This window comes from Chlamydotis macqueenii, chromosome 8, assembly GCF_036417535.1.
Source record: "Chlamydotis macqueenii isolate bChlMac1 chromosome 8, bChlMac1.mat, whole genome shotgun sequence".
Lineage (NCBI taxonomy): Eukaryota > Metazoa > Chordata > Aves > Otidiformes > Otididae > Chlamydotis > Chlamydotis macqueenii.
Genome location: NC_141563.1, coordinates 31496758 through 31518619, shown reverse-complemented (window position 1 = coordinate 31518619; position 21862 = coordinate 31496758). Strand labels below are relative to the sequence as shown.

The 21862-nt window shown below is 37.6% G+C and overlaps 1 protein-coding gene across 2 annotated transcripts in view; it reads right to left on the bottom strand.

The window, feature by feature from the left end:
* OSBPL9 (oxysterol binding protein like 9) overlaps nucleotides 1-21862 on the bottom strand; it is a 62616-nt gene that overhangs the window by 6717 nt on the left and 34037 nt on the right. The window contains exons 5-14 of one of the 2 annotated variants that reach the window (XM_086753852.1): nucleotides 19737-19832; nucleotides 17676-17723; nucleotides 12613-12642; nucleotides 11697-11747; nucleotides 7387-7425; nucleotides 4273-4366; nucleotides 3614-3715; nucleotides 2010-2169; nucleotides 1198-1310; nucleotides 804-922 (exon numbers count right to left, since the gene is read on the bottom strand). In XM_086753852.1, coding sequence (XP_086609978.1) covers nucleotides 804-922; nucleotides 1198-1310; nucleotides 2010-2169; nucleotides 3614-3715; nucleotides 4273-4366; nucleotides 7387-7425; nucleotides 11697-11747; nucleotides 12613-12642; nucleotides 17676-17723; nucleotides 19737-19832 — 852 coding nt within the window. The remainder of the gene's footprint in view (nucleotides 1-803; nucleotides 923-1197; nucleotides 1311-2009; nucleotides 2170-3613; nucleotides 3716-4272; nucleotides 4367-7386; nucleotides 7426-11696; nucleotides 11748-12612; nucleotides 12643-17675; nucleotides 17724-19736; nucleotides 19833-21862) is intronic. The other variant, XM_086753853.1, reaches the window with a different exon arrangement.

Below are 21862 nucleotides of genomic sequence, written 5' to 3'. Positions count from 1 at the left end.
CCAGGAGTTCCCAAAACAAAGACATTTTGGATCAACTCCAATTCAGAACTGCCAGAAACCTTCCATAGTTTGCTTGTGAGCTGCTGGCTATTTCTCCAGAAAAGTTTTATCTTTTTATTATCTACTGTGAATTCCAGACTGGACAGTTAAGTCCTCTTTTTCAATCTGGAATTACTTGTTTAAATTTAACCAAGCTGCCTGGGCAGATCAACACCTTCAGAATGCTGTTCAGTCAGCCTTAAGACAGACACCAACATGAATCACATTCAGGAAAAATCCAGCTCTTTACTTGCCAGTCCTACATACATCATTTTAAAATAAACAAGCAACTTATTCAGCAAGATCCCAATCTAGCAAAGCATTTCACAATAATTCCCCCCTTCTACTGTATCCAGGTCTTATTCAATGTCACCATACACTGGGATCTTGTAGAGCTTTGTTCTAGGAAGCTAAAGGACAGAAGAAACATTGCTACTGCATGGAGAAACATTACTACTGCATACAGCATTCCTCTTATCCCAGATTTACAGGCACTCCAAGGATCAGGTTCAAAGAGAACAGCTACTTTCCATAGCAAACTGTTTTCCCAAACCAATTTTAGCAGTTGGATATACTTATTCTGTATTCATTTTTCCCCTCCCAGTAACAACACCAACTAAAAAAAATACCATGCTAGAGAGATTATAGCTTAACTAGCTCTTAAAACAAACATACAGTTAAATTATTACTTTAACAATGAACTGATTTTCACAGAATTGAGGCTTTACTCCCACTCCTTCCCCATGAACAGCTGGCAAGTTTACCTTTGTTAGATCCATTCCTAATCTAACTTGTGACAACAAATGCATAATAACACTCTTATGTTCTTCCACTGATTCTCCTTCCCCATCATCATCTCGATCGTCAGGAGGATCGAAGAGATCTAGAAAGACCAAATTGCTTTTATTTTTTCTCTAAACCTTCAAAGACAGACTGCATTTAATTAGCATATATATCAGCTGTCAAAAAGGTCCTATTTATAAAGCTAAGGGTTTTAAATCCTACAATTCAACAATCTTCCATTAGTAAAGAAACAGTAGATAAACCACTTTCCATAAGCACCACGTCATATATGCATGATCATACATGTATTGACACAGTTTACACTCAGATTAAGAATCAAGAGCTCCCTACTGAAAGTTCACGCAGTCCACTTACCAGCATTGTTTGTCCCGTTAGACATGGAAGAATTGAGGGACTCTGTGGTATCCGGACGTTTCAGACTACTTCCCGTGCTGCTCCGAGTCAGGACTGCAGCAGACCCTGAAGAACTAATGAAGAGTAAAATTCTCACAATTCACAATGAACTAATTCAGACCAAGTTATAATACAATATACATAGTCAAGGAGCTTACTGATAGACACTAATATATGAGCTGCATGCTAATTTACAGAAAAGTTAAACGGACTGTAGCTGAACAAATGGGAAAGCTTGCAGCCTAAGGTAATAACACCTGAAGCCATAAGACAGCTGACTTATTCCTCTTTGAAATGTGTAGCATCTCTTAAAATTAATTTTCTGATTCATAAAGAGGAAGAGCAAAGAGTGATTTTGTGGAAAGGTAGGCAACTCCAAAATTTTTTTTTTTTTTAGTAAGTGTGAGATGGAATTGACTATTCACCAAAAGCTGCAACAGATGCACATGAAATACGCCACGGGCTCAGATTAAACCTCTGAGCTGGTGGCTTCCGCAGTTTGGTTTATGTGAAGAGTTCTGTCAACATATATACCTGACCGAACGGGAAGAAGGAGCAGAGGAGGAAACCGCATCCCTCACAGATGACTGTGCTGGAGGAGGGGGTAATCTTATTCTGTAACACAGAGTGGATTTTTTGCCTTCCTCTGCTTTTTAAGTCAACTTGGCTTATTCGCTTATTTAGCTTAACTGACTTCTGTAAGCAGACAAGCCATGCACTTGTAGAAAAAAAAAAATGTATTCAGCACACACTGCATACTTTCAGCTACTTACTCCATACATCGCTTTGGGGAAGAACTGCTCTGATAAAATTCATCAGCATCATAGAACTCATCCTCACTGCTTGAGTAAGAAAAATCCGGGACTGTATTTGGAGACAGGTTGACATGGCTTGGAGAGGTGAGACTGCTGCTAGGTGCTGATTGCCCACTTCCTACGGAGTATTAAAAATTACAGACTTAATAAAAACAAACAGATTCTTTCAAAATCCACCAGTTCTAACTTATGAGTAGGATTGTTCAAATCAATAAAGACTAATGTGAACTCAGAAGGTACTATATCTTACAAAATTAGAAGCAACAATTAGCCAGGTTCATACCAACTTTCATTTAAAAGACACCAAAAGAAAGGTCACAAGGAACAATCAAGAACACAGAACAACAGTAAAGCATAAGGACGTGTTCTCCCCAGAGTTGTCGATTAAAGGCAAAAAAACGATACTTAAAACTTGTACAGATTCATAGTATGATTTATATTGGAAGGGACCTCTGGAAGTCATCTGGTCTACTCCCCACTCAAGGCCCAGACAACTTCAAAATTAGACCAGTTTGTTCAAGATCACGTCTAGTCAGGTTTTAAACACCTCTCAAGATGAAGATTTCATCTTGGGGACCCTATTCCAAAGTTTGAACCACCTCATTATAAAACCAAAACATTTTCTAATACCTACTTGGAATTTCCTTTCTTACAACTTGTGTCAACTGCCTCATCGTTTCGCTAGGCATCTCCAAGAGAAGCCCAGTTCTATCTTCTTTATCCCCTCCTAGTAGCTGGCAGAAGACAGCAGTAATATCCCTCTTTAGCTTGGTCTTCCTAAGGCTGAACAAATCCAGTTCTGTCAGTCTCTAAGTACCTCATGGGCCTCAGCTTCCTCATCTTTGTGGTCCATGTCTTCGTACTGTGAAACTCAAAACTATACGTAATACTCCAGAAGCGGTGTCTCAGATCCCAAGTAGAGATGACCAATCACTTCTCTTCACCTGCTCCTTACATTCCCACTAACCCAGCCCGGCACGCAGCGAAGCCTTCAGCGCCACAAGGGCAGGCTGCTGACTGACGGTCGCCTGTAGGTCACCAGGACCCCTGGCTCCTCCTCTGCCAAGCTGCAGCCAACGCCATGCAACAGGGCAGGCTGAGGGCTGCGTTATGGTATATACCTATGGTTTAAAAAAACACTTCAAAATATTACAGGAATTGTAAACAGATAATTCTAGAAGCTTCATCTATATTGTAGCAACTTTTGCTTCAAAGCTTCTATTGCAGCTTTAAAAAGCCCAAGGAATGCTACTGTTATAAGGGGGAGAGGTGGGAATCAATGAATTAAAAACCCCAAAGGCTACACACGATGTATTAACTGCAAAGTTCTTACACCAACTACTGCAAGATTGCAATGATGGAGACAAGAAAGCAAGCTGGTAATACTCCTATATATTGTGTCTAAACGGGGGGAGAAAGAGTAGAATAACCAATTTTAACACAACACTGAAATGCGCAGGCCAATACAATGTTATCTTACAGCTCATCACATCTGGTTACAGACAGTATATATTCAGGTTTTGTCTCTTGTACTTCAATAAGACAGCTACACAGAACTGTACCTGTACTATTTGGTGTTGGAGTTTGATTTCCAAGTGATGCTACTACAGGTCCCACTGGCAACGATGAGGGTCGCTGCTCTGACTTGCACAACTGAGCAGGTTCTAGGGGATATTTTGATATGTTAAACTCTAAAGTCACATTCAAATGTAAGAACTGTATTTTTGTTGGGAAGGAGATTCCACATTATTTCACCTCACCTTCAAAAATGAAATTATTTTCTATAAAAGCCAGTCAGACAGAAAAACATGTTTCTGTCATTGTTATGTAGCTCTTTTTCATTAAAAGTGGCATTTAAATAAATGCAGTTATTTAGCTAGAAAGCTTTTATCTTTTCTGAAAAATACAGTTTCATTTATTTTAAGAAAGTATATTAGAAATGTCAGCTATTAGCTTAGAGCAAGTAAAATATATCAGCTTATCCACAGAACCAGAGGCAGATTTTCCCGGTGGCTGAGGAAGCTCGGTGCCTCCCGCTCCTTTCCCTTCCTTTGCGCCCGTGGTGAGCGTGCACCACTAAGTGCAGCTTGAACCTCAATTGCGTATGTGACACAGAAGCTATCCGCTACCATTCAGCTGCTCCATCCAGACTGCGGCTGCGCCCCACTGTGCCCGTGACTATTTCTACCAAGGTTCTTTCTTTCCTGTACCTCCAGCGTACCTGGAGGTATAACCGCTTGAGAAGGCATAGTGCTGATCACCGACTGCTCCAACGGGCTGGGCTGATACACTGCGTCAACTGGGTTTATAGTGCTCTGAGACAGAAGAAAGAAAAGGACATTTTTTCGCCATTAAAAAACATAATAAATAAAGCATAAGCAGCAATAATATTGTGAGCACAAGAAATGCCCAAATGCAAGATAGCAAACTCCTGAGAAAGAAAGTGAAACACAAATTGACAGTTGAGGACATGTGAAATACTTTCAAAGTGGTAACACTTTAATTCTTTACACAGATTTTGCGCTAAACTGAATTTGCCACAGATTTGAATTGTCCTATCAGGAATTCTTATTTCAAGTTCTAGCTTCTGGTATTCCTTCCAATTTCCATTAATAAATATCGCATGCAAAGAGTGGGAAGTTAGATACAAATTATCTGGCAAAAACTGGGATAGGTAATTGGTATTTTTAAAACTTTTTTCCCCAAAAAATTGATTTGTCCAGACCATACTAAATCAACCCATAAATTAAGATATAAATCATCAGCATGCTTTCAGCCATGAAGTGGCTTTGTTGCCACAACTCTTTCCCACGCAGGCTGACAGCGTTCAGTACATGTCCAGCAGAGGACATTTTAACCTACCTATGAACGTGGGTGCTTCGAAAACAAAGCACAATTCAATTCCATGCTCACAAAACCCACCAACTTCACTATATGTTCTTGGCTTTTAAACAACAAGCCTCTTGGAAATCTACTAAATTACAATGTATTTTAATCCAAACCGGCATGATTTTGCCTCACTTCACTGGCCTATAATTTTGTTATCACCTCAGCATTGTTCATTATCTATGTTTACATACGACAACCAGTACTTCTACACTGCTCCAGGTTGTTAGTTGGATAAAAGGCACAGGGAACCTTTTTCCAAGCATCTTGCAATTTAAAACCACTGGTCTGCATCAGAGCTGTGAAAATCTTTGCCTCAATTTGCTAGGAAATCTTGCTACTGTGCTTAAGTTCAGGAATATGAAGCACAGGAAGGTCACACAATACCAAGTTCTACTTTTAAAAAAATACCGTTTTCGAAAAAGCAAGATGAGCTTTGCCTTTAAATTTAGTCAGTATGCTTATTCCTATCCTTTTTAGATTAATATTTAAAACTCTAGAAAAAGAAGCGAGCCTCCCTCTCTTTAGTCTATTATTTTCTATTTGCATGCGGACTGAAGGAAACAGGGTCATTTTAACCTTCCTCCTCCTATTTTCCTGCAAAAGGAAGATTTCTTTCTTGCCTCCTTTCCTGGTTAACTGTTATTCTGAACTTAATCCTACATTTAAAATCAGTGAAGCAGTGAAGTTTTATATAATTTTTTATAGCACAGGATTGATTCACTTGAAAGTAAAACTATTATTTCATGGTTATTTTTAAAAATATCCAGATTTTTTTTAAAAAAAAAAAGGCATAAAAATTGCTTTCTACATTTTCACTGGTGTTACTAACTAGTATACAAATAAATTATCCATTACATATACTGTTACTCCACTGTATTGCAGCATAAAAATGGATGTCCCTTACACATTACTTCATCTGCTTGTGCAACTATGCATGCAACACAGGCTGGTCCCTATCCCACGTATTTCAGTTTAAATTAATGATCCCATTTTCAGAGTTAGGAAACCTAAAGATCAAGATGGTCCTACGACACACAGGATGTTACTGCTATCTCTAGCTCCCCTAGTTTTTAGGGAAACTAATAATATATATGATACAGAATACTGATGTGACAAAGGAAAACAGGTAAATTTGACTTTGTATGCAGAATTGTTACCTCATCCTTAAAACAATTCTCCACACTGCAACATGAACTGCAGTTTCTTGTTAGATATTTTGGCATATGTCTTCATGGTTTAGAAACAAATGAAGACAGACCTGAAAGTTTCCTACTCTGAGTTTAATAACAACTTAAAAACAACCATGCAGAAACAACAAGACCATCATCCCACCATGGTATCAAACACTGACCATATTCCTGCCAAGGTTTAAAGGGAAATCCTGCCCTTTAGCCCAAGCTAACGCTGACCTCAATAGCATAAAATTTTTCAGTCTTTACAATCATTGATGCATCAGTTAATATATTCTTACAGACTTTTTTTTTTTCTCCCCACCATAAGCCAGCCCACAGACGATTACAAGAGGAGCTAACCAAATTCAGGCTATAGTAAGTTGTAATATCTATGTGAAACTTCTGAGTCGTAGATCTAACGCGCGTACCACCGCCTGTGGCTGTGTCTCGCTGCGTAACCTCTCTTTTCCAGGGCACACAAACAAACCTTTTCCACTCCACTACGAACAGAATTACCCGACTCTCCTCAGGGTAACCATTCATATATGTATTTCTTACAATAAGCACGAAACCCAAATCTGTATGTGCATTTTTACCCCAAAGTTCATACCAGAAAATCATACTGCTAAAGCTGTATATAATGGAAAGACAAATAAAGCTTGGGAATTATTGCCAGCTGTAATGAAAACAAGCTAGGATTGAGAGTTACGTTTTACTGAAGCCAATCTCCTATGAAAAGTATCTGAAATGTACTCAAGTGACAAAAACAGAACGAAGAAAGAGAAGTCACATGTGAGTGAAACCAAAGATGACAGAAGTTACGTTAAAAATGCAGAAGTTATATTAAAGAAGAAACATTGCTTAAACAGACATAATACAACTTTGCGTCAAATGAGCAGCACTGTAGCAAAGGCGCTACTGGAAGCACACAGAGAGCCGATCTATTTAATACAGAAAGATACTTCAGATGGAACACAAAACGACTTCTATCGCAATGATCTCCCTCTCATCTGTTCACATGGCAGATTTTATCTAAGTGTTCGGCCATAACACCGCCATTTAAGACACTCAGGGCAAAACTGGTCACACTGTTTTCTAAAGGCAAGGGTATTAGCCAACCTCAGAAGCTAACGACTCAACAGGAGTTTTAACAAGACACCTGAAGCAGTAAATTAGAGAAAGGAAGAAGTACGTTGCAAAATGAGTGGAAATTCAGGCCTCTGTTCACATGTTCTGCAGAAATAAAGGGAGATAAAGATTAGATTTAAACTTACTATAAGTCCATCTGCGTGCTTCTCCTCATTATTTTGGTCCTTAAGGAAAAAATGTTAAAAATATCAACATAACAATCTTGTATGACTTATCAGTTCTGTGCTAAGTGAGAACAGCAAGTTTCTCTCAGGAATGTTTACATTTTCAGCAACAAAATGTTCCTCATCATGTGATACAGTAACTAAATTTAGAAGAAACAATTCTATACATAGTCACTGCACCTCTGAAGATTGGAGTTTTCCAAGGATGTGTCCACAGAAGTTCGAAAAATTTTTAAAACATCCTTTCTGCGCCACAGAGTACAATTACGCTTTACAATGTGTGTTCTTCCCAAATAAGAGCCCCCCAAAACATGGTCTGCACCAGCAATGGGTCCCCAAAAACCAAAAGACATGAACTTCTCAGTTTCTGAAGAATGGTGATAAGCATTCAGGTCAAGTTTCCAAAAGCTCTTTTTGCTTTTGAAAGGCAGAAATGCCCTAGTAAGTTCTATTTGTTTAACTTTTGCTTTTTGGTATCCACTAGATTTTAAAATGTTTTTAGATTATTTGCAATCTAGGATTTGGTTTTTGCGGTGGTTTTTTTTTTTTTTTTTGCTTGTAAGTGTATGTGAAAGAGCAGGCAACGCATGGAATAAAACTGTCCTGAGGGGAAATAACACAAGCAGCAGACAGGTTCATGCCAGCCTGCAGCTGGCATAGTTTTAACACTGCACCAGCAACAGTACAAACGGTACTGACCACTATGCCTGACCTCTTCACTTCTGCTGCAAAATTCGTATTAGGCCATCAATCCATAACTCTGGTCAGTGTAAACCTTAAGACTTGTCTGTAGAGTATTTCCCCAGATTTTCAGTTGTTAAAGGTAAGACGAACAAGAACAAAAAAAAAAAAAAAAAAAAAAAGCTGTAAATAGTATTAAGAAAGTTGGCACACACTGATGTTTTGATACGTTCTTCCTTAGCTTATATAGTTGGCAAAAGGCTGCCCAAATTTCCTGTCTGGTAGTTGACATTTCTTAAGCAGGTCTTTCCATGACAAAAACAACACTAAGGATAATGAGTTCCCCTGGGCTGCAAACTTACAAAGAAGAAAGAATAACACTGGAGTGCAAATATATTCTTTTTTTTTTTTTCACCATACAAAATTTCCATGTTATGCTATCATCTCTAAGACCTAAGAAATAAAACACAAAGATGCTGCATGTGTTCTGAAGCTTGCTGTCCTACCCCAGTAATGCATAATCCGTACCAGTATGGTACGTTGATGAGGGAAGGGAGGCAGAAATGCCACAAAACTAGGCAGGCAAGACTGACCAGAAATTACGGCATGAAAAGGGGGAGGTAAAGATGCAAAACTAAACATCTAAATTAGAAAAGCTACTTCATAAAATACGTACTTGTAAGACTGTGGTTTACCAAACCACTGACAGACCATTACATTTATTTTCCAACACACACATCAGCAAAGCTGGACACCTTCAACGGCCATACACACAAAGAGGACAACACAAACCAGATGCTCCACCTCCCCATCCCCACTTACTTTATTTTGATTGCTTTTTGATAAGCAATGTATGTATTGTAACATATTCCTATTTAGCTGCTGCTTACTTCATAATTTTGAAAATGCCTGGGGGTCACCTCAAGTACAACTGGCATGATGACACACTTGACCAGGTTTGCCTCAACGTACCAAAATCATACGCACAATAAATGGCTGTGGGTTTGAAACAGCCATGTTCTCCTTATATAGAGTGATAAGAGTTTTCAAGGTATGCAAACAACCAGGAGGTAATTGTAAAGTCTGTCTCCTAGAGAGCAAGGCACTGTAAAAGTAAAAATGGGGTGCAGGGGTGGTGTTAATATGATTTATTTTCAGCAGAGTAAGTCAGCAGCCATACTTGCCTTACAGCTCTGGGAAAAAAACTTGCAGAATCTTAAAAGGTTCTATACTGAAGAACAAAAAGCTATCAGTCAGACACAATACATTTTTACATATATAATGCTTCATACACATGTAACTTACAGAACTGTAAAAATAAACAAAAAAAAACCCCTGTATTCTTGATTTCCTACAGCAGTAAGGAATCAGGATACCAGTACAGTTTATGGAAAGGAATGGGTGATGGGAACACAAGTGCCATGCAGTCAACAGGTACAGCTGCCCAAGATAGAGAGAGAAAGGAAGAAGATGAAGAGATGAAGCAGAATAAAGGTGATTAAAACAGCAGGAAGATTACAGAAGGTATTTTTCACTATATGTGGATCAGCTTCTTCCAATTAGCTGTGCATAACACACTCATTTAAGCCACCTTCTCTTCAATAGCTCTACAAGAGCTTCAGGTATGGCTTAGCAAAACAAACAAACAAACCCCACTCCCCAATGGATAAACCCCATCTATTTACACTGGTTAATATTTACTGGTACTGAAAGGAGGACTTCAAGGTCTGATTTAGCGTAACAGAAAGCAAATATTAGCATCTTTGGGGGACCCAAATTCCACCTACCTGTACACTTAATACGGTAGTTGGAGCAGTAAAGCACTGAACCTGATCCAAGATTACTACAACTGCTGCTGTAAGTTCAGTTTTGATCACTATCAGCAAACCACCTACCCAGCTTCAAAAGAGGCTTAGCACCACAGTAAGATAAGCAATCATACTTGTCTATCCCCTAAAAAACTTACCCACAGCAGAAATGGAATCTGACATTCAGTAGAAACAAGAAAGCTAACTCAGCCACTTACTGCCAGCTTTGGCCAAGAACCTGAAAATCGGGTTATAATTCTGCTCCCTCAGATTTGCTAATTACATAGAAGAGCTTTTTTAAAAAAGCAAAATTTCATAGGAATTAAACCTCTGTGAAACTGATGACTATTTATACAGTAATTAACACAAAGTGAGCAAGTAATTCATCGCACGCAGTTTCTCCAGCAGCCACCTTAATCAGCAAGTCACATACAGCAGTGTAAGAAAACCAGCATACTGCCGTCTAAACCATCCATAACTGACTCCACCAAATCCCCGAAGAATGACATATAGTCGTCTGGTTTCACTGTACTAAACCAATTCTAAATACACCCAGCCCTGAACAGCAGCATGTTATTAAGTACTGGCAAGGCTTTTCTTGCTATCGCTACAGTGAAGGATTCAAATAGTGTCACGGTATGATAAATAAAGACTGCTCTACCTCTAAATTCACGTGGCACAAAACTATTTCAATGTACCCTACTACTTGTAAAATATTTTTGATTTTGTATAAACCTGTTAACTAACAAATCTTTTCTTCAGAATTTTTAAGCTACTGATGTGAAATTTAAATTTCACAAAATATGCACTGATCCTTTTAGTGAATGACTTTTGATCCTGCAAGGTTCTAAATACTTCAGCTTTCACTGGCCTCACAATTTTGTACAGTGTATCTGGCATCCAGAATGAAGACAAATAGCAAATAGCAGTATTGTATTTGAAAGCTACCAAAAAAAAAAAAATTATCTACACTACAGAAAAGAAAAAAAAAAAAAAAAGAAGAGCCTATGCCTATTTCTGAATAAATCCTAAAGTGCTCTGACTAAATTCATTCTGAAAATACCATAAATTAATTGCTTTGCAAAATACAGTTTTTCTTCACTTTGGTCTCAAGATATAAATCAGTAGCTCATAATTAACATACCCTAAATACAGTACATGAAGGCCTGTAAGAGCAGAACTTGACAAAAAAAAATCTGAATCTCACTAAATTTTAAACAGTAACAAAACATTTAAGTGAAAAGCATAAGCACATCACCTGTATTGCATTTGTAAACAATACAATTTGTACTCCAAGAAGTTTCAACATCATCATGAACTCTAGACCTATTGAAAGCCTTGCCAAACCAGTTTAGATTAGTAACATCATAATTTTCCCTTTTTCTATTTATGCTATTTACATTCTTAAATGAAACAAAAATGAGAGTTTTGTTACATTTCTATTCTGCCACCCTTATGCCTGTTCAAGTTCTTATTTAGTTCAATAGCAAACTCTGTAAAAGAAAGTTTATCTCAACAGAAAAGCTCTCTCATCAACATGACTGTTACCATGAACATTAACAGGACTGACTGCTATGGAACTCACTGTTTCAAAAATCTCATTAAAATAGTAGCACAAATCAACTTCTACAATTTTTATATATATATATATATATATATATATATACACACACACACACACACATATCCGGGATCATATAGAAGGCATTTTTAGTTTTCAATTGTTTTCACATAGATTAATGCTGTAGAATTAAAATTCAAAATAGTTTAGAGTGTACTTACTTTAGCAATCTGTAGCAACACAATGCAGTGTTTTATTGATTCTACCATGCTCTAGGAAAAAAAAAAAAACAGAAAACAACCCTTGTATAACATTTTGCACTTATAGGTATTTTTATTAGTTATACAGAATATTAACTGAAATATTAGACAAGAACTAAATGTACACTCACTTCTGTAGAATCTCTACTTTCCCTTCCCCCTTTTTTTTCCCAGAGACAAAAGGGTATCCGTAGAAAACTGATATTTCCAAAAGTCACATAGAACAAAAGATTTCAGGGGGAAACAGAAGTCACCTTCAAACTTTCAGAGCACTGTAAGCAGGTAAACTGTCATATGAAGAGAGGCTGAGAGCACTGGGATTGTTTAATCTGGAGAAGAAAAGGCTCAGGGGAGACCTTATCAATGGGCATCAATATCTGATTGGGATGGCGGGGTGTGAAGAAGACAAAGCTAGACTTGTCTCGTTGGTGCCCAGTGACAGGACAACAGACAACGGCCACAAACAGAAATACAGGAAATTCCCTTTAAACATAAAACACTTTTTTTACCCTAGGTATAAACAAACACTGGAACAGGTTGCCCAGAGAGGCTGTAGAGCCTCCATTCTTTGAGTTATTCAAAACTCACCTGGATTTGGTACTGGGCAACCTGCTCTAGCTGATCGTGCTCTGAATATGGGGCTGGACTACAGACTTTCAAAGGTCCTTTCCAACCTCAACTAATCTATGATTTCATGATTCTACAATGCTAGAGATAAATCTGAACACAGCACCAGAACCAGGCTGCCTCTGCCACCACACTGTTGCACCTAATACGGATTTCCAATTTTCTGTGAAAAGCTTTAAAAACTTTCCCAAGAAAACAAGGTGAATTTTAGGATGTATACATAATAGATATAAAAATTAAAGAAACTTACACTGGTTGTTTCTTTGAGACTTTCAATTTTCTGTAAAAGAAAAATCAAAATAGTGTGGTTAAAGACAGAATTTCCAGCATGTAGTTTGACCTAAATACTGTACAATCACTGTATCTTAAATTGGCAGAGGGGAAAAAAAAAAAAACAAAAACAATCCACATGCTAAAGACTTTCTGTAAATAGACACAATTTTCATTTTGTAATTAACAAGACAGAAGTCAAACTGATAATTAAAGCTTAAAGATGACAAGGTTTGGAATTTCTGAGCAGTGGCATTATACATATTTACGCAAAGTCAGTTTTGCATAACATCAACAAAAATGAAACGCAGTACGAAGACTCACTCTAAATTCAGTTTGTATCCTCATACAGTGTACTGAATGGTGGCACTTTCCAAAGATCAATATTACTTGAAGATTACCATCATTCAAGTATAATATACATAAGCAGTTAAGCACGGTTTTAAAAAGATCATGGAAAATAACAGCGCACACACGTTCTTGCTCTAAGCCTCCAGGAAAAAGTGCATCTGGAAATCGGCCTAATTTTATCTAGAAACACTGGTTTATAAAGATTTCCTGTGTGGAATTGCACTTCAGGCATGCAAAAGGCATCTGCACGCCGTTTTACACACAAGCACGACCTATCTAAGAAGCATATGCATCCTGTTGATGTCCTTGGGTCTGGCTGCAGAAGGCAAAATTATTAAATTGGACTCAGCACTGAACCTCTACTAATTCAATTATGGGATCTCTTTGTTTTGATTAATGAGTGCCTCATGTGACTTGAGTCACAGCCTTCCTGATTCTTGAATAATCAAAATGTGTAAAGGATCTTTTTTTTCCCCCCCACACAGCATTGCAAGCCAAATCCAACACCGTAAGAGAGCAACACGAATCTATAAATCTACAGGAACCAATAGTCTCAGACTGTTGACTAAATAAATAAATAAATGCAGTGACAACCTCCAAGCCAATTCCCTCTCAGTTATACTCTGTTCTATTCATGAGGATGCTATACATTTTCTTCATGATTAACTGGCAAGAGGTGGCCAAACAGCACCCAGCCTCGGCCTTTTCCACTGGACCACGCGTATCAGGGATGCTATCACAAAGCTGTATTAGATTCACTTCTGCTGGTAGCAGAGAAATATGTCAACAGCTAAAATGCCTTTGTTTTGGTTTTGTTTGTTTTGCATGTCTCTAGTATACTTTCAGTCCAAACTTTATCAACACATCCTGAAAAAAGCATTTTAAATATAATGACAGCAGTGAAGTTTTGAGCCTTTTAGCATCAAAATAGAATAGGCAATGTACCCAAACATACGGATCTTGTCAGATGAAAGATTACGCAGCTGAAATAAATCATTCAGTCTCAAAGCTTTATAGCCAACTCTAGGCAGCCATCAGCAGCTTTATTCTTTATCTGCTTTTTTTCCCAACACGTTCTACAGTATTTACACAACAAATAAACTGATATCTCATTCCCTCTGCTGGTATCATCTTTGCTGAAAATCTGAAAGTGATGTCAGGTCATGTAATGTAATTCAGTCACACTGTTTTCCCCCTACTCACGTGTAATTTTCCAAGCAATAGACTAATTAAGACATTGTTATTCTTAAAAACAGGTATAGACAAAAGGGTAACTTGTCCAAGATCACACAGATGATCTGAGATGAGAAAAACACCTGGCTTCCAAGGCCTACCCACAAATTATACAATTATAATTTTTTCCCCTATGGAAATGAATTCTTTGTGAGTTGGCCAACTTAAGCAGTAACAGCACACATTAATCCAATACTTTTCACATTTGGGCTGTATTGCTACCTTGCAAGAATATAACACATGGAACTGGAATATTATCTTCTTCAGACGTACACAAAATAATGAGAACAAGGTAGGCAAGTCAGACAGGCTCAGTCTCTGGGAAGACCGTCCTAAAGACCACCGGCCCTGTTCCTTAGGGCTAAGCAAACACTGATACAGAAGTGCCCGGATTTTCACGAGCAATGTGTTATTCTAGAATGGTGACGTAAGCAGCCACAAAATAAAGTTTGTGAACTCTGCCCTTGTAAGATCTTATACAAACACACTATAGACATGACAGTGGGGAGAGAAAAACAAGCCAATGATCAGTAGCAACAAAACCAGCACGCTTACAAGAGTGGTTGGTTTGGAGGAGCAGTGAGGAGAATGCCAGTATCTCATCTCATCAGTTGTACAGAACTACACTGCTGTGCATACACACTGATACAATCCTTGTAACTTTATTCTTATTATCTTTTGCTTAAACTTGCATTAAAGTAATACAGATAATTTAGAAAATAAAAAATTGTAAGGAAAATCATAAGCAGATAAAAAGAGGTACATTGAAGATAAAAATTATTACCAATAAAAATAAAATCAAAGAATATAATTTACTACTATAAGTTGCAATAATTTTCTCTCTTCAACATCCCTGCTCTGAAGACTGACGAAGAAAACATTTCAATGAGACTGTTTCCCTAGTTTAAGGTAATGAATACACATATTTTAAAATGAAATATCAATTTCCTGCAGACTCACATTTGCAGAACGCAGCCACATGCTGTACCAAATCTAATCAAACCACAGGCTGCTGCTGAAACTACTCCATCTACTTGCTGCTTGTCGCATCTCCTTGACATCTGATTTTCTACAAAGCCACCGGTGATCCAACAGAAAGCTAATTTTATTTCATTAAACATTATTTTTGCCTCATCCAACAACCATGTGACTACGAAGGACCAGCTTGTCCAGCAAAGAGAGGCAGCAGAGGCACGTAGGGGTAGCCGACTCATGGTCAGAATGGGTATGGTGCAATCTCAATCCATGTGCTCAGCCTTGGATTTACTTCACAAAAAGTACTCGTTGCTAACCAAACAGCTTAAGCAGGCTACACTTCCCTCCAAAATCTTGTTAAGTAATGTCAGCTCCGTTCCAGCCTGCCAAATATACACCTCTCTGCTGTTCTGATGCTTTTGAATGCGTACAATTTTATTCTCCCTGACACATGTGGCCAAGATAGTTTCACAAAACCCAACAGAGAATTTTACTGTGAGTTCTCACCAATAATATTGCTAACACTGTAAGAAAGCATGGTCCTATCTTGTCTTCACCTTGACATGCCAGTACCCTCAGACCACGCACCTTCCTTTACTTCCTACATAACTGGATACATACATTGTACGCCATCAGCAGATTCAGCAAAAGTGGCAGCACTGCTATAGTATGGTTGCAAGACAGTATGATCCCACTACACAGTGCTAGTTGTACTTCTGCAAAGCTAGTTGTACTTCTGCAACGTAACACAGGAAATTTATGATAATCACAATATTTCTCATTCTTCAAAATTCATCAAGTCTGCATCTGCATTGTCATCTTCTATCACGTCTCAGAAAAAAAGATATCTAAGAGATCGGGAAGCATCTCAGAACACCTATGCCCTATAGCATTATCTTCAAAAGACCAAATATCCTGTAACTAAAAAACAGCTTATCCAATGTTCTGTACACTTGCAAAAATAATAGCTCAGGTTTTGAACGCCTGGGCATAAAACAGTTGCAGAAAACAGCACTCAGCTAGCTGGGAAGCATGAAACACTCAAATAACCAAATTTTGTTTCCTAGGAGGAGAAAACTATGTGTTGGATGGAAGTATCCTGCAGATTCCACTCGGTTCATAGTCTGATAGCTGAACCATACTTCCAGAAACAAATAGGAAAACTGCTAAATACAGTATCAAAAACCCCCTCTGCTGCTTCGGTACAGGAAGAGACACCATCAAGAAAGTGCTGTGCCAACTCTGTTTCATTTTTAATAGAGAATAAATGGAATCTATAGTAATAACAACACTCATCAAGATTTAAAACCAGAGGAAGCTGACCTCTTCTAAGCCTCCTGCTTGCTCTAGAAAGTCAATCTGTCTGTTCCATAGGTGCCTTGCAAAGATAAAGAAAGAAATCAGCATAACATGCTGAAAGTCTCCAGGGATTACAAGCACTGTCACAGGGAAAAGTACTGCCTGATCGGCAAAGTAGCATCTGGAGAGAGGTCAAAATTGAAGGAGAACTCTCCCCAGTAAGATGCACCGAAGGAGAAATACAAAATCCTTAGATCTCTTTTGATCAGTTGTCTACACGCTTACACAGAGAACGTTTGCACTAAAAAGTGACTTTAAAACCTGTACATGGAAAAGAACTCCAGAAAGACCATCACTTGTGAAGTCCCTAAGACGCCACATAACACATCAAACAAGATGGGCAACACATGAAAGGTCACAACCATTATAAAGAAGGAAACTAATCACAGAAAGCAAACTGTTTTCAAAACTGACCCAAACACCAAAAGAACATCAAGTGAAATTAGTGGGCGGGAGGGAACTAGAAAGAAATACACCACTACTTCATGATACTGAAATGACTGCATTAGCTGAAAACAAAAGCAACTCCTCAATAATAAACTCATCAAACGGAATAGGAAGGGATGCAAAAAAATACACAACACTCAAGCAAATTACAACCTCGCTAAAAAAGGTGTGTTCCCCACATAGCAAGTTACATTTTTGGCATCCTCACTGAAAGTGACTGAATTACAGTATTCTCAGACTTCCAACACGTGGCATGCCAGTCACAGAACCACACAGGCTGCGGACTGAATATGTGAAATACAAAATGCTTTGTATTTATTTTTTTCCTTCAGAATAGCTTTGCTGTTCCTACAAACACTAAACAGTCATCCTTATTAAAGAATTAAAAATAGCAAATTTAAGTTATAAATGTTTTTGACAGTTGGATAATAGAGGAGTAATCATTTCCTACAGATTGAAACCTTTTTTTAATTTCATGACACTCAGGATTACTAAAGATTCTGTTTGCAACCTATTCACAACACAAATAATGTTATCATTTATTCAAATAGCTTTAAATGATTTTGACAACTTGACAAATTTGAACTGTACTTTAAATTTCTATAGACTATAGCAAATTGATAAACAAAACCATCTGACTAAGCAAAATGAGCAACATTTAAGACAAAATGTACTTGCTTTTCTCTGTTCATCATCTTTGCAGTTCTGGAGTTTTTCATCAAAGAGCTAGGAGAAAGAGATGCGTGTGAAAATACTGAAAGTGTTATTTTTTCATGTAATATCAGCCAGAAAAATCAACATTTCAAAACCAAAAACATTTAATAAGTACTTAAGTTATACAGTCTTGGTATTATGACCCAAAGCATTTTTGCCTAGTATTTCTTTACAGCATTTGCGATATAACAAATTTGTAACTCTCATTTCTGACATTATCCCATCCTGCAAGATCTCAGATCCCGGCTAGTTCCACAGCTCAGTCTGGCACGGTTCTACCATGGTTTGAACAAAAAGGTGAGGTTAAGTGATAAAAGTGACACTCATCAGAACACCTCAGAATGCCTCAATCTGTATCAGCGCTTTCAGGTACCTTGTTATTAAGGTAAGATTTGTAAGCACTTCTTTTGCAAAGATATGTAGTGATTTCCCAGCATTAACTTCTATTTACTTTTTTAAAAGTAGAATAAGATGCAGCCAAGCAAAGTGAAACAAATTCTTACTAAAAAGCTTGCACATGTATTTAACACTAGCTGAGCTGAAACAGTTGAAAGTTGCCTCCAGGAGCAAAGGTGCGCATAAAAATCATCACTAACTAAAAGTTGTTCAAGGAAGAAAAAAGATTAAGGGTAATGCTCAAAAGCTCATCACATCCACCCTTGCTCAGAAAAGAGGCTGTAATTTTTCGTAGGTGAGCCACAGTTCTTCACTCAACTGCCTGCCTAAAACCTGCTCATGTGTTCCCTTTCCCTTGAGGGCCGATTTCTGGTTCTGAAAAAAAAAAACCCGGTAGTCTTGATCTCTGCTTTCATTATTAACTAATTCCTATAGCCTCTCCCCTCAGTTGGCCTGAAAGAACAACTAGAAGGCGTAAAGATTTAAATACCTTCCTTCAGTGAAGTATGTTAGATGGCTCTGGAACGGGAAACAGCTAACTCCTGATCAAGTCTTTGCAGTTTAGCTTTGAATTTCGTTTGCATCTCTTTTGCCTACCTGCATTTTTGTGGGTATGCTCTTCCCCCTCTCTGCCCTCCCCTACAACTGAATTTTTGCTGAATATCCCACGTGCAATACTTGACCATTATATCAGGAAAAAAAAAAAAAAAAAAAAAATCAAGTCAGCAGAACTGAAGCAATCTTAATAGCAATTTTAACCTGCTGAGTCATGGGGAAAAAAGTGTCCTAACCAGCAACAAAAACTGTTTTTCTCAATAAGGGAAGTACTGAGAGATTTGACCTCATCATTCCTCACCTTCCTACCTACTCTTAAAACACATGTACAAATTGTAAAAGAATGTTTTTCAGTCAAGGACAAAGAACAGATTATCTACCACTACTGCAACAAAGTCTGAAAATATCTGCAACTGTAGTTACATATTACTTGACAAAATTTTCTCAAGAGAAAGTCTAAAATGCTATAAGAAATACAATGATTTAATTATGTTTTAAAAATAAACTTAAGCCATCTCTGTCATTTCCATGAAGCTATATATACAAAATAACGTTTCAGCTATTGTAAATCATTTATAACATGTTTGAGTTATTCTAATTTTCTAACTCTATTTTAATAATCTCAAAATCCGTTCTAAGAGAAAGTAATTTTCAGCTTATTTCAGCCCTTAGCTTATAATTTCTAATTTTAATACTTGTAGTAGAAATCTCTTTATTTCAGAAGTAGCTAGAACTTATATATTACCCTAAGCTAGGGAAAAACAGAAAATAAAATTCTGTCATCAGCAGACTTCATATCTAACAAAAGGCATGTTTTCTGCAGTTCCCAGTCAGCTCAGCCAGATGAGCTCTCTCTCCATTTACCAGAACCACAGAATGGTTTGGGTTGGAAGGGACCTTTAAAGATCATCTAGGCCAACCCCCCCGCAGTGAGCAGCGACATCTTCAACTGGACAACGTGCCAAGCGTAAAACTTGACTCTCTCCCTCTGTTGAGCTTCCTTTCAATCAGACCTTGAAATCCACACCGACAAGCAGACTCCAGTACAGTAAATATACCTGTTAGTTACCATACCTTCAATTGGTCTATCAAGATTTGTAGGTAAGCATCAGCCTCCGTGAGTTTCTTGTCAAAATCATGAACACTGGGAACAAATCCTGAATCCAGACCCTAGATATAAAGAAACAAAAATCAAATATATGATTAGAGTTTCAGAGGAGGGGAAAAAAAGATAACAAAAACATGGTTTTGTCTGCCAACTGACTGATAAAACACTCCCTTGCCTCTCATCCTGCCATGTGCAAACATAGGCACACAGATGAACACATTTGTCTTCTATTTGCAGCTAAATAAGTAACAGTACATTGCTACACATTTTCGGTAGGGTATAATCATCACATGCCAGGGTATTTCATTACTTATGACTGAACAAATCCCCTTAAATTACACTAATTAAAGTTTCTTTGGAAAACATAAAGGACAATTTAAGTCTTTCTGAAGACCATCTTATAGAATCATAGAATCTTATGATGTTATGAAAGACAAAACCATACCCAACTGGATGACTGCACTCTTCACACTTCAGACAACACTGCTCAACTCACAAGTTCTTAGCTAAGAACTGAACTAAGAAGTGCTAAAACTCTTTTAAATATTGACCCACCTTTGAGCTGAAATATTCAAAATTATTATTCCTGGTTGCCCTAGTTCCTTCACAGCTATAATGATTTGCATCCTTGTCACTGTATTTGATTTCTTACACTTTGTTGCACGTATGTCAACGAGGACAAAGTATCAGTGCCGCGAGAATGATTATCTTTACATTTTCTTGCTTGCAAATTTGTTTCCCTTAATAAGGTAAGACTCAAAGCACACTTCTGCATATAACATGATCCCTACCTTTAAACTGATAAACCATCTATTTAAAGACCTGAACAGACTACCATATCTTTAATTACAGGAAAGAAAAGAGAGGATTCTTGAAACGGACTACTTCTGACTCCATGCACATATGCTACATAAACACATTTGAGGTTTATTTATATAATACCTTTAATGCAAATGAAACTGCAAAACATACTGAAGCACTCTCAGCTCAAAAAAAATTGTACAATGTTAAATACGTAGGAGGAAAAACCCCGTAAAGTATAAAGAAGCAAACATCAGATATAACAGAAACACAATCCTGAGAGTACCACAGCAGCAACAAGACTTTCCAACTAGCCTAAATACTTTCACCCATTATTTACATTGATCTAAAATATGACATCTTCACTTCAAATTCTCAGGAAACCATTAACTGTGCTGTTTCGACTGCTGGGAATCTCAAGAGTCTGAATGTGTAAAGATCAACCAGTGGGGGGGAAAAAAAAAAAAAGAAAGAAAAAAAGAGGGGAAAACAAGCAATCCATATTTGTAAAATTCCCTACTAGCATTATGTTTTCTTTGACATTGTTTGCTCTGCCAATACAGTTTCTTTTCTTTTTGTATGATAATGGACCATCATATTAAGAACTCTATTGATGGCTCTTTAGAGGCGTGAACACTTGCGCGCAATAGAGCAATGACTTGCTCTTCCACCTCTCAAGCACAGCACCACGCACATCCTACAACACAAAGCCATCTACTGACTGTAGAAGATATTATTCTTTTCTCATTTGCCAAATCTTAAACTGTGCTACAGACTAACACTCATCTCTTGACAACAGTTCTACATGAGTAAATCTATCCATACAGATTAGTTTGTAAACCAGCATTAAAAAAAAAAAACAACCAAAAAAAAAAACCTTCACCCTGTATCAGATAGTCCATACCCGACAAATTTAGAAATAGTATTTTGAAACAAAGACGAAGGAGGAGAAGAGAAGAAAGCAACCATTTTGACTATGCCAAGAAATTAAGAAAAGACAAGAAACACCCAGGGTAACAAGTTATCAAAACGAAACTAACAGGCAGAAGGAAGAGTCCTCCCAACCAAGAAACTTCCCACACTCCCTCAAACCAGTCAAGCTTACATTACACCGAAACTAGATCTGAAACTACACGAAATTAGTATTCTAGTTCCTTGTTGAAAACAGAATCCTCTATACAGCTAGCAGCCAACACCATCATTTCAGAAATGGTCTAGCACGCTCAGTTAAAAAAATTCTCCAGATCTTCTTTCACGTACCAAAATTGCATGAGCTATACAGAAAATTTCT